The sequence below is a fragment of the Lathyrus oleraceus genome, chromosome 5 (genome assembly GCF_024323335.1).
Source record: "Lathyrus oleraceus cultivar Zhongwan6 chromosome 5, CAAS_Psat_ZW6_1.0, whole genome shotgun sequence".
Lineage (NCBI taxonomy): Eukaryota > Viridiplantae > Streptophyta > Magnoliopsida > Fabales > Fabaceae > Lathyrus > Lathyrus oleraceus.
In genome coordinates this window covers 336,549,977-336,563,931 of record NC_066583.1, presented here as the reverse complement: position 1 = coordinate 336,563,931, position 13,955 = coordinate 336,549,977, and the positions used below count along the sequence as shown (strand labels likewise).

The 13,955-nt window shown below is 31.6% G+C and overlaps 2 protein-coding genes across 2 annotated transcripts; one reads left to right on the top strand and one right to left on the bottom strand.

Moving 5' to 3' along the window:
* The first annotated feature begins 932 nt into the window (after positions 1–932).
* On the top strand, positions 933–1,763 carry LOC127084465 (uncharacterized). Its single transcript, XM_051024919.1, has one exon. It carries the CDS (start codon positions 1,047–1,049, stop codon positions 1,551–1,553), a length of 507 nt encoding a protein of 168 aa, XP_050880876.1. The 5' UTR covers positions 933–1,046; the 3' UTR covers positions 1,554–1,763.
* Positions 1,764–9,425: 7,662 nt separating this feature from the next.
* Positions 9,426–12,287, bottom strand: LOC127080529 (cation/H(+) antiporter 14). Its single transcript, XM_051020849.1, has 3 exons — positions 11,989–12,287; positions 10,835–11,833; positions 9,426–10,541 (listed from the first exon to the last, which is right to left on the bottom strand). The coding sequence occupies exons 1-3, from the start codon at positions 12,229–12,231 to the stop codon at positions 9,426–9,428; spliced, it is 2,358 nt and encodes a 785-aa protein (XP_050876806.1). The 5' UTR covers positions 12,232–12,287.
* Between the last annotated feature and the right edge of the window lie 1,668 nt (positions 12,288–13,955).

Sequence of the window (13,955 nt, the reverse complement as noted above, 5' to 3'; positions counted from 1 at the left end):
GTAATATGTTTGTAATCCCATGGTATAAGATCTTTTTTTCGCTGGCTAGGGAAGATAGTTGTCCTATCTAGTGATATTCTATCTCTGTTTGATAATTTTTTTATTCTTTTGGATTTTTATTAGGATTAAGGATGTTTTTATCGTGATTTGACATTCAGTGGTGTGGATCAACAATTAAGAGATATTTAAAGATAAATGTATCTCATTTACTTGAAAATAATATTTGGTAGATCGAGTGTGCTTGTTCTTTCTCTAATTGAATAGTATAATCAATTTTTTGCCTACCTATTTTTTTAGGGTGTGGATCTACCTTACCGGATGAAGTTACTTTGGTTCTTTTCTAGGCATAAACTATTTCACGATAAAGTTATAATTACTTTTAACAAACAATTAGTTTTAAAACTAATTTTTCCATAGTACAATCCAACACACAAATACATATAGTAAATTAGGAATATTTTCTTATTTATTTTGATATTGTATATTGCATCTAACTCACTTTAATAGTACTAATAATTAATCGTACTTGGTCAAACTCACTTTAAAAAATATATATAGAACAAATGTTACATAGCTGTGTTACCAACCATAACCCATATTAAAACTATAAACCCAATAAATTAATTAAAAATACTAATATACTATACCCTTTAATGCTTGAAAGTGTTAGTCTAGTTTATTGTTTAATTAGAATCTATAATAAAAGTACTAATCACTTCCTTAAAGCAACCTCCAAGAAGCTATAATTACAAAAAACAATGAACCCCACCATGTGAAAATCCAAACCACATAAATTGAAAAAAGACACCCTAATCTCAAAGGACAATTTTGTCAATTCACATCCACGTACAGTTTCATAATTATTAATAATTATTAACAACAGCATCACATCACAATTATTTTTAAGTCCAATCCTCCATTTGCATTATGAGCAATGAGTACGGTTGTTGCTATATATACCAAACTCATCTCACACCTTTTTCCTCGGTTCAAACTAGATTATAAAAAAAGCTTCATAAATTTTCCACATAGAAAAAGCTATTAGTATGGGAAATAGCTTAAGGTGTTGTTTGGCTTGTGTTCTTCCTTGTGGAGCACTAGATTTAATCCGAATAGTGCATTTGAATGGCTGTGTAGATGAGATTACACATTCAATCACAGCAGGAGAAGTTCTCAAAGCTAACCCTAACCATGTTCTAAGCAAACCAAGCTCTCAAGGCGTTGTTCGCCGGATTTTGATTGTTTCGCCGGAGACCGAGCTCAAGAGAGGCAGCATTTACTTCTTGATCCCGACAACGTCTTTACCGGAGAAGAAACGAAGCGGATCCGTTGTCAATGACTCTAACCTCAACAAGAGAACGTCGAGATCTTCAAAGAAAAGAAACAGTAAGTGTAACAACGATGAAGATAAAGATGAAAGTGGTGATACTAGTCATTTTTACTCATCAACATCACAATTACAATATATGGAGAAGAAATCATCGCGACGAGATCGTAAGAAAGGTCGTGTTGGAATATGGCAGCCTCATTTAACAAGTATTTCAGAAGATTAAAATAATCTTTTGAATTTTCGATCAATATCATGATCACGTTTAGACATGTCGATCATGACATTGGTCGAAGAAGAGAAGAAGAATCATTAATTAAATTAATGATTCAGTTATTGAGTTATAGCAAAGTTTTTTTTTTTTAATTTCTATTGTTTTATAAGTGTATGTGAGGATTTATTTTGTGGATAAAATTATTTTACCTTGCTTCTCGAATATGGGTGAGTTAAATTTTATTAAAATCATATGATATTTATTTGCTTCCTTTAAAAGAAAGAGGAAAAAAATGCAAGAATGTGAAAAATTAATAAGTTTGGATCTTGCTTTTCTTTTTCAGTTTGGTGATAAATAAATAAAGGATTAAAATAAATGAGTGCTGAGCACTTCTTTGTGTCCCACCATTTGAAATGAGCATTTCTTTGTGTCCCACCATTCGAAATTATTAATTCTAAGATAAAAAATATTAATTTTAGAGAAATTCGTAATTTTATCAGTAAACAAGTTGAAGGTAAATTAATTTATGCATATATAAATTTATGTATAAATGAATTAAATAAAGGTCTATTAATAATGTTCTGACAGTATAAATATTTTATAATATCATTTAATACAAATATATTATTTTATCATATTAATTAGTTTAAAAATTTTAAATTGATTTGATGGGATGCGTGATCATGATTTATTGACGGTGTAAAATAAATTTACAGAGTCAATACATCATTTATTTTTTCATCAAACAATAAATTTTAATATAAAAGGAACATTTTTTGCAAAACTAAAAATGTTAGTTATAGTAGAATTAATCTTAAAGATAAAATTAATTTTATTTTAAAAGAATTAAAAATATCAAAATTATTCAGTTGTACTATATTTTTAGAGTTTTTTTACTATTCCCTAAACTAAAAGGAGATGAAAATTTAGGATACGGAGTTGTGATTTTCCAAGCATCCTCCAATAGAGTAATTATAAGACTTTTTTTTTAAATAACTAGTTTTTTCAAATAAAATATTCAAATAATCAAAATTTTAAAAAATAAATCAAAATAACCACTTTTTTCATTGATGCGTCAGTTGAACTGACGCATCCAACTAACCTACATAGGAGGCGCCAAGGCACTGGGCGCATGCATGCAAAGTTAATGCATGTAGGCACCACATGCATGTGTGCATGTGTGTGTCACATGCATTGGCGCATGCATGTGTTATGTGTGTGTGGAGCCTAGTGCATTGACGCATGCATGCTTTGGTTCTTCTATAAATATCATACGCATCTTTCATATTTTTTCACACAACTTCTTACCACCTTATTCACAAGAGAAATGTCGATTTAATCTTTTCAGCAGTGCAACCTCCGATAAAGATTCGACTTTGGAATATAGAATCGTTTGAACATCTTAATCGGACGTTGAACCGTTGGTTAGATAGAGAAATTGCAGAGAGTGAAAGAATTAAAAGAATGCAGTGACTTGAGTCCACGTTCAACCAAAATGGAGAAGTTCGTGTATGGGTGGATATTAAGACTGAGTGAGACGTTCACAGGATGATGTAGAATATGTTCAAAATTGTTTTGATGGTTGTAATCGCATAGTTATAGTAATGGTATTTTATTTGTTGTAGTCTGTTGTGTTGTTGCTTGTGTGTTGAATGTGTTGTATTTGTTTGTGATGGTCTTTCCTCACAAAGTTATCATATGAAATAAATGTTATTTTTTAATATAAAGCAAAAGAGGTACAATTAAAATTATCTTGTTGTACTTGCTCCAACACTGGGACAGTTAGTACGATTATGACCAGGCTGGCGACATGAACTACATAATCGAACCATTTTGTTCGCCGTATCCATTTCGGTTCGAATACGGGTGCTGTTTGGACAACCCTTTTTCTTTCTTCGCATTACTTCATTGTGCCAAAGAATGTCCACTTGATATCCCGACCAATAATCCTCTTTTGCTACCACTGAAAAGCTAATTTTGTAAATATTGGACAGACTTATGACTTTGTAAACGTTGGATAGTAAGTAGGATAGATCCCGTCGAACCTTTGAACATAACTTTCCGCAATCGCATCAACCTCTATCTAGTTCCACTCTAGATTATCCCCTCGGTATGCCTTCATTGTGATCCATGGACTCAACAACATTGTACCAACCTTTAGTACGGTCAAAGCGATTTCGATGTCGTGTACATGATAATGTCCCCTCGGTATTTCTTACTTATGTTTTATTAGGACCCAAAGCGATTTTGATGTCGTTTACATGAATATGTACCACACGATCCTTTGATAGAACCATATATTCGAGGATATGGTTTTAGTAATCTACTCAACATAGTCTCATACTCGGTTGACTACAAATTTATTCTTGCTTTGTTAGAGAGATGGAGACCCGAGACCCTCATATTTTACCTTCCTTTCGGTGAGTGTACCATCACACTTGTGGATGTCTACATGTTGTTAGGTCCACGTATCGATGGTAAGGTCGTAAATGGTAGAGTTAACCAGGATAACTCTATATGCAAGGAATTGTTGGCTGCCCCTTTGTGTGGTGACACAACTACGTGAGAGACTTCTGGTTAAGCTAGGGGTCAAAGTATCAACTTAAAATATCTTAAACAATATTATGCGAGTATAACATTAACCGAAGAATCTACCGAGTATGAAAAAATAATTAAAGCTCGGTGTTATATTATGATTCTATTTGGTAATTTTTTATTTCCTGAAAGTACTAGTAATACGGTAAATATTATGTATTTACCGTTGTTACGAAACATAAACAAGGTAAACACATATAGTCGGGGTTCAACTTTTTTGACCCATCTATATAGTGTGTTGTGTAAAAATGCCAAAAAAAATACTTGTAAGTTTTATTCATATGCGCATTTGCTACAAGCATGGGGTTGGTCAAGAATGTCGTCACTCGCCCCGGTAAACGAGAAGTCATTCATATTCCCCTTTGCAATAAAGTAAGTTTAAATTTTACCATCTAATTTATTAGACTTTATATTATAACTAACTGTAAATAATATTTTCAATGTTTTCTATCTAGGTGGTCAGTTAAAGGGATAAACTACAACATGTGTCTGAAACACGCTGTAATAGTCTATCGCAATCTATTAGACCACATTGGACCAGACAATATAATACTACTACACAACTCTACATTTGATTTTTAAAAAAATTATCCAATTACATATCATCTAATCATGTCATATTATTGTACAATTTATCTGGAGGCCATATCTGGGTCTTGATCACCAGGTTAACCATGATGATGATGCAGCTTGGACAACAAAAACACCAATTATTCGGTTCACTACTATGGAGATGCACCAGAGTGACCATGTAAAACTGCAGTTCGGCATGCAACAACAAATTCCAGAACCTCCAACGTGTTTGGGAGATTGGCATCAACAAAGAGTCGATGCCCAATGGGATTATTCCAACTTAAGAGACTTCGCAAAAGAGATGCGTCGTCATTGGAGGAATCGACGACAACACATCTTAAACGAACCAGTCATACAGGGTGCTAGACCAACTTAACATTATATGACATGGTTTAGGTCGGTTACAACGCTACAATTTATGTCTGAGCCAAGGTATTTGATTGATCCATGCCAACGAGATTTGTCATCATATGTAACTTCTTTTCTCATCTCACTCCCTCGTATGTAAAACGAGTTTCTTTATGTAATGTAATGTTATGAAGAAAGCAAAGAAGTCAGTGCCAAAGGAGGACAACCTTGAAGATCTTGCTTGGAGAAGCTTAGATCGTTATTAGGTTAGCTTAGGTTCTCTCATTGGCTTGGGAGAACAATTGCGCTAGGGGCCATAACTGTTTCATTATATATGTATGTTGATGCATGTGAATGTATATTGATGTATGTGAGAGACGATTTATATGATAAATAAGCCGGTGAGATCAGAATAATTGCAAATTCCCTCAAATTAAATATTAAGTTTATGCTTTCCAAGTTTTAACACTCATCAAGACTAGTATCGGATAATGTAGGTTTCGCCTATGCGAGGTGCATGTTCTATATTAGTAAGGTGCGATGGGATAATTGTAATATCCAATTGTTAAAACAATGGGTCAAACTTAACTAAACAAATTATAATAAGATTATATATGTTTAGAAGCAAGAGTTGGAAATGATCCATGTGATGGATTGGAATAAGGAGTTATTCACCCAACTAAAATATTCGAGAGTTGTATTAGATACAATTGGAAGAAGTTCCTACCTAAATAACCTAGTTTTGTGTAATCCGCCTACGCAGACTTAAAACGAAGTGAAATATGGATTTCGACCCACTAGAAAATCTTCCAACGGGATTTTCCGAATCAAATGGTGAGGGTCATTTGTTTTGAGTAAAATAGTGGGAGCATATTTAATTAAAGGCCTAATTAAATATGTTATTGATACTTATATTTTCATTAATTCTTATGTAGATTACCATGACAACAAACACCTCTAACAACATCTTGCACTTGTTGCTAGGATCGAAATAATCAGGTTGGTTGTTGGTCTAGCAAACATGAACAATTGACATATGTGTCAGATGGACGTGAAATGTGCATTCCTTAATGGCCCCTTAGAAGAAGAAGTTTATGTTGCACAACAAGCTGGGTTTGTGAAACAAGGTGAAGAAAGAAAGGTGTACAGGATGCATAAAGCCATATACGGACTTAAACAAGCTCCAAGAGCTTGGAACAAGAAGATAGATGGCTTTCTAAGGGAGAAGGAATTTGTGAAGTGCAAATCTGAACATGGAGTATATGTAAGAAGAAGCAATAGTAAATTTCTTATATTATGTCTCTATGTCGATGACCTGTTGATAACATGTAGCTGCAAGAGGGAGATCGAAGACTTCAAAGGTGATCTCAATAAGGAATTCGAAATGTCAGATCTTTATGACATTCATATTTCCTTGGCATCAAATTCTACAAGAGTGGTAGAGGTTTGATGATGTACCAAAGAAGGTATGCAAGCGAAATTCTCAAGACATTTAAGATGCAAGATTGCAACCCAACTTCGACTCCAGCTGAGCCCAGATTACAACTGTCGAAAGATTTAGATGAAAATGATGTCGACCCAACCCAATACAGAAGACTTATTGGGTCACTTCGATACCTTTGCCTCACAAGGCCTGACTTAGTATACAGTGTAGGTATGGTGAGTAGGTTCATGCAAAAGCCAAAGGTATCACATTTAGCAGCAGTGAAGAGGATACTAAGGTATCTGAAAGAAACTCTCGACTATGGCATTTTGTTTCCTGTAGCTGATGAAGAAAAAGAATGCAAATTAGTGGGATACACCGACTCAAGTTGGTGTAGTGATGCTTAGGATCGAAAATCCACAGCTGGTTATGTGTTTATGTTAGGTGGTGCACCAGTTGCTTGGAGTTTGGGAAAAGAGCCAGTAATGGCATTATCGTCATGCGAAGCAGAATACATAGTTGCTTCTCTTTGTGCATGTCAAGCAACATGGATGGTGAATCTGGTCAAAGAGATAACAACAAAGAATCATGGAGCAATTGCCATGAAGATCGACAACATGTCAGCTATCAATCTGGCAAAGAATCCGATAGCACATGGTCGAAGCAAGCACATCGAGATGAGTTCCATTATCTTCGAGAGCAGGTAGCAGATGGGAAGATGAATGCGGAACACTGCAGAACTGAGAATCAGATTGCAGACATCATGACAAAGGGAGTGCAGGACGAAGTGTTCAGAAGGCTAAAAGCTATGATGAATATAGATAGCTTAGACACAATTAATTAGGTGGTGTGTTGAATTGTAATTCCTTGTGTCGAAGCAGGTTGCTCGACAAATCAAGGAAGTGTCCAACCACCTAGTGTGTTAAGTAATGTTAGTTATTTTAGATTTTTATAGTTTTGGGCTTTGGCTTGAGGTCCAAGTTAACCTAAATCTATAAATAGAGGGAGTAACCCTTATTTTGTAACAGAGATGAATAGAGTATTCACAACACTTGTAATTCACAGTATTTTGCAGTTGCAAAGGGAATAAGAAGTTTTCCACAGTTTGTTATGGGCAGAGAGAAACTCTGTAGAATTTTATTACTCTTCTCCTTCATCATTCTTTATTTTCTTTCTTTCTCCATTGTTCTTCTCTTTTCGTTGTTATTGTGTGGGTAGTTACAATCTTGGTCATCAAGATTGATTGAAATTCTCCATAGATTTTTGGGGATTTCCAACAGATACTACAATAAAATATATATTTTCTAACAAACTTGTTTATTTTCCAAAATAAGATTATGAGTTACAACAATTATATTTTATTTATAAAATAGAGATGCCTCCTTTTTTTTTTCTTTTTTCTTTTTTCTTTTTTTGTTAATTTTTAAATTAAAAATACATTATATTTCCCCTGGTCGGGATTACCAACCGTGGGAAGAAGTCAACCAGTTTCAAAGGTATATATAACGCTTTACGCTCTTTATTTCTTGCAGTTTCATTAACGAAACCTTAGACATACTTGCTTTCCTCTACCTCTAAACTTCAGCTTCCATTAACCAAATCCTACTTCTCTACTAAACCAAACTCGAAAATATAATTTAAAGCATAAACAAAATTCGAAAACAACATTTATTCCATTATTGAGTTTGAGAGCCATCATCTATTCTCCAACTCTATCGAGGCAATGAAATCACATATTTAACTTAACAATTTAAATTGTTTTATTCTTGTTGTGTAGGGTAATGTTTAGTGTTGTTGTTGTTCGTTAGTTATATTTAAGATGAAAAGAATCTATTGATTCTGATGTTGTTGTTCCTGATATAACACCATATTTAAGGTTTATTATTATTCTTGTTGTGTGTTATTGTTGTTGTTGAGATGACTCAACTCCTTATATTTGATTTTGATATAACACATCTTAAACAAGAAGAAGACTAAAGTCCTTATAAGGTAATGACATCAATGGATGACATAGTGAAATTATTTATATTATGGTTCATTTGAATGATAAGGTAATATTTTAGATTTGTGTATTCCTCCTGTTAATTGTGGCTTTCTAAATTTTGTATCTTCTGTCACATTATTGTGTTTTAGATATTTTTGACTTAACAAAATAAAATTTATCTTGAAATATAAGTATTTTTTTATTAATTTATCTATTTCACAAAATTATAACCATTTGTTTAGCAAAGAAGAACTTGCATCATCTAGCGAAACAATTATAACTCAAAAAGAAAATGGTGAACAATAAAAAATTAAAAAGAAAGTAACACGTTGTATTGTTTCCTTTTCAAATTCGTAACATTCACTTCTTATTAGATTGTAATTCTTCTCTAGATGATGCAATTTTTTTTTTATTAAACAATTTTTTATTTATGAAATACCTATATTAGTAAAAAACAAATGCATGTATTTTAAAATAAATTTCGTTCAACTCAATATATAAAATATAGTAAAAATTTCAAAAGATACATTATATTTCCTCATTGTCTCAATTTAGTTAAATATATAATTTTGAATCACTTCATTAGATCTTAAATATACAAGTTTAAATTTTATAAATCAATGAGTATAAAATTATACACGGTCTTTAAAATAGAGAAATTCTTCTATCACAATATATTTACAATAGCGAAATTCTATATATTTTTAATGTATGAAACTTTATCCCTTTAAAATGATTGTGTTTTGTGAACAATTTTTGAATATTTTTAAATTTACAGCACTCATATACGCTGCTGCAGATTAATCAATCGCAATAGATCTTATGGTGAATGCAAGTAATCTTTGACACAAAGATTATGAATAAAAAAGTATTTTATGAACAAAGATTTCAGAGTTAAGAAACAACAAAGACCTAGTTTTGTATTATGTATTGGCATATATAGAGATATATATAAATATATTTATCTAAAATGTTTATCCAAGGGTTGTTGTTGCACAACTAAAACAGAAAATGTAAAATCTGATGTTGCTAAGAGGTTCCCAATAGGCCCAAGCTCAGGAAGTTCACACCATTCTGTCATTCCCAAAGTACATGGAGAATCTGGTATATGATGTCTGCCCACTATAACTAAATTAAAAATATTTTCCATCATACGAATAGCTTGTGTCGTTCCTTCACCATCTTCCACAACTTCCTCGTTGAAATAAACTTTGTCTTTAAGGTTACTTCTATACTTTATATGTTCCATCATATCAATGTAAGGACTCTTTACGCTACAATTCTTTTGCTGCGCTTTGCATCTCACCCAAATCACGGTGAGTCTTATGTTCGGATGTTCCGCGACTCGCATACCGTAAGCCAATGCTTCTTGATCATCTGGGCCTCCTAAGAAAATCATAGCAATTTTACAGAAACACTTTTTGTGTTCAACTTCTAATTTTCCACTCATTTGGCTTCGGTCGATTAAGACGCCGATCGAACATGGAGCTTTGTTTAGTAGTCTTTGGTTCACCAACCTAATTGAAGCATTGGAAACTTCAACAGTTCCATTCATTGACCATTGTCTGTGAAATGGCACAATCACGATGTTTGATTTTGTATCCATTGCCATGTAGCATATATCATCATGCATGCTAGCATGTGGTGCAATTGCTGTAAAAAGTTTCAACGTGATACATTCTTTGTTGTGTAAGAGAAATTTATTAAACACATTGCTTATAGTTTGAGTTGAAGTATCTTTATAATAATTTGATTTATGAGCATACTCATTTTTTGTACTAATTGAAGCTGCTCTTCCTGATAATTCCATGAGATGTAGAACAAAGACTGAAATAGGTGATGTGTTTGTTGGGTTTGTGGCTTGAAGAAGGTCAATCATTGGAGAAACATTTTCTTCATTGTGAATGCATACCAGTACTTTGAAATCAAAATCTCTTTCTGAGTCTTTTACTGATTTTCTCATATAGGCTCTGTATCTCCTTGAAGGGTCATATATGTAATAAACAATTAGACTCGCGAATCCTGTCATCAGCACCATTGTATATACCATTAGAGTGTACAAAACTTCACCTAGATTCTGTCATATATAGAGAATTCTGATAATTAGTTTGTGTTTTTATTATAATATTTTAAGAAAAAAATATTACAAAAATAAATAAATAAGGGTTAATATTATTTACCTTCTATCATATAGGTGAATATTTTTTTTTTAATCTAACTTTGTCATCTATTATTTTAGATTCAGAAAAAATATTTTTTTTATAAAACTAACCTAGAATTCGTCTATATAATAGGGGATACAATGCTATTAACCCGATAAATAAATATGAAAAAGAGTGCTATATTTAGAGAGAAAAAGAAAAGTAGTACCTTAGCATTTAATAATATGTTGAACATAGATAGATCCATTAAACCTTTGCAACACATGATTAGACCCAAAGCAAGAGAATCCCAAAATTCAATATGATAATGAAGTGATGGTAATATGGTTCCAAGAAACTTTCCTGCATATACTGCAATGATAACAACCTCCATGTAAGGTGTTTTTGATCCTACTATTTTAGGAACACTTGTCCTTAAACCACTAATAGTACAATAAGCTGGTACAATCAAGGTAGAACCAACGATATCAAGCTTTTCAACCAGAATAGAACCTAAAGGAGGACCATCAGGCAAAATCACACCAAACCAAAAGGCAGTCATGAAAGTAGGTAGTCCCACAATTATTCCGAAGAATCCAATGAACAAAATTATACAAATTATACACAAAAATTGGCCTTGTGTCATGGATTTTCTTTCCGTTTCGCGGTTAGCGATCCATATAACCAATGGCCTTAACAAATAATATAAGATTCCAAAAAATAAAAATGATAAAGCCCTTTCTATAAGAACTTGAAATGATTTGTCTCCAACTGCTTTAGCTCCAGTTAGTATGATAAAATAAATTATCCACATACATGCATCACTAACCATTGATGTTGATAGTGCCATTCTTCCAATTTCTGAACTTAGAATGTTCATTTCACTCAAGAAGTTACTTATAACTGGACATGAGGTTAATGCCCCAAAAAATATTAAACCTACAATTTCATATTTTTCAGATCCTAAAGGTGATATCCTTTCAACAATACTTAAAACGAATAGGCCAAATGCTATAGCAGATATATGGCCAAATACTCCAATTATTACTGCACGTTTTTCAATCCTCATCAGTTGCTTGTAATTTATTTGCACTCCCATCTTAAAGAAATAAATAATAATTCCAAATTCTGCAAATGTTGAAAGTGTCATTATGCTTGATGCTGGAAATAGTATCTCAAAACTTGTATCGTGTCGACCAAAGACTAATGGACCAACTATGATACCGGTCTGATAAGATAGACAAAAAAAAACATTATTACAATGATGATGATAAAGGATTGATAAATCATACGAAAAATTACTATTTAAATTAATTGAATAATCAATGTATTAATAGGATAAGAGAAAGTAGATGTTAATTATGTTTAAAAGGAATAAGTTACCAGAATTTGTGCAATGAGAAGAGTTTGATGAAAAGGGCTTAACAAGAAATGAGTGAGTCTGCTAACAAAGAACATAAGAATAATTTGGAATACTAGAATAGATGTGGTTGCATGGAGGGGATTATCTCCATACCATACACCCTTGTTTGCGGTATTTGCAATGTATTGACAAGCTAATTTTTTATTATTAATCATTCCATACGAAGTCAATTGATCTAGTCTTTTATTTGATGCTTCATCCATTTTTCTATTGATTGATGAAAGTTAATCATCCAAAGGATTAACAAAAATGATGTCCTCAAAACAATGGAATATAGAGAATGTGTTTGTGAGAAAGGTAATGAAAAGAGAGTGAATTGCAATAATTTTGATAATGAGTGAAGGAGGAAGTTAGAAGCTTAATGGTTGAAAAATAGCAATTGTTTTTATCCGATAAAGTTGCGTAGTTGCTAAATATAGAAATTTCCTAACAAAAAATGAATTTTTATGGTTTTTTTCTTTAGTGAAAATGAGGATGGAGATTGGTAAAACCATGAGTAGGGTAAATCTTTGTCGCTTTATTTTTAACAATCAAATAAAATAAGATTGTTATTTTGTAATACGGAGATCCAAGTACACAAATATTTGTTTTTATTTTGTTTAGTCATCTTATATCGGTGTCATCTTTTATATAAAAATATGTTTTGCAATTTATCCATTTTTCTTTGCGATTTCTAATGTCTCCATGTCTCTTTTCTTTTTATTTCTCTTTTTTCTTCTTTTCTAATTTGCAATCTCCTCTCTCATTTCTCTTTCTTCTTATTTTCTCTCCCCGTGTTTCTTCTTCTTCTTTCATCGAAACTGTATTTATTTTGTTTACTTTATCTACAATGATAACTCGATCGTTTAAGATGATAAAGGACATCAGAGACAAGGAGTTGTGAAAAATTACTATTAGGGTTCATCACAAATGGAGGTAATAAAAAGGGGATAATTTGTGGTTAGGGTTTTTAGAATAGAAATTAAGTTTGTTGATTTTGAGTGATGATAGATGATTTTCTGAGTATTGTGATGGATTTGTTGAGTTTTTAATATTAGTTCCTTTTATTTGGTTTAGGATGTACATCTACCCATATCTAACAAAGATATGCCCAGATCAAATGAATGCATCCTTACAAATTCATTTTTAGATGAAATTTGTTGTCTTCGATTACCTTCATCGTCGTGCTTCTTTTCTTTTTACACTAAAACAATAATTATAATAAAAGTCATGATGTTAAAATAAAAAACAATAAGAGAAGAAAGAGAAAATTAACGTACCATTTTATGAGAGAAATAAAAAAGCAAATCTTAGCTTTGATGTTAAACTCAAAGGTCATGATTCAAAATAACTCTTTATTTACTCTAGGAATAAATATATCCATCCTATAAAATATATGTTATCAGGGATATTTACAAAATTTAAACACACTGTTTAATGACTATTATTATAAATATTTGCATAGGGTTGATCAAAATCAAAATTAATATTTAAATACGAAAAAATATACTATTTTTAAATAATTGTATATATGAAAAAATTATATTTATGCTCTAAATATAAATAAAAATATGTTTTTCTTATGAAAATAATAAAATTTCTTTGTTAAATAATTTTATTTTTTTGGTTTTCATATTTATTATATTCTAGAAACAAATTCGCGTAATACACCAATACTCGGGCGAACGCACAAGTATCCAGAGCAGAATTCGTGTGAACACATATGTTTTTTGTATAATTAAAAAAAAACTTAAAATAATATATGAATCCAAATACAGACAAAATATATTTATTTATGTTACTAATATTTATTTATACAATTAAAATAATATTTATAAATACTATACTATTAGTTGATATTTATAAAACTAGATGATTGTATAAATATTTTTATAAATAATAGAAAAACAAAATTAATATTTAAATACGGAAAAATATACGGTTGGTC

Excerpts from the sequence above, each read along its gene's own strand:
- LOC127080529 (XM_051020849.1), bottom strand. The coding sequence starts at position 12,231 with ATGGATGAAGCATCAAATAAAAGACTAGATCAATTGACTTCGTATGGA. Across the intron at positions 11,834-11,988 it reads TTCTCATTGCACAAATTCTG|ACCGGTATCATAGTTGGTCC; the intron begins GTAACTTATTCC and ends CTATCTTATCAG. Across the intron at positions 10,542-10,834 it reads ACATATTATTAAATGCTAAG|AATCTAGGTGAAGTTTTGTA; the intron begins GTACTACTTTTC and ends TATATATGACAG.
- LOC127084465 (XM_051024919.1), top strand. The coding sequence starts at position 1,047 with ATGGGAAATAGCTTAAGGTGTTGTTTGGCTTGTGTTCTTCCTTGTGGA.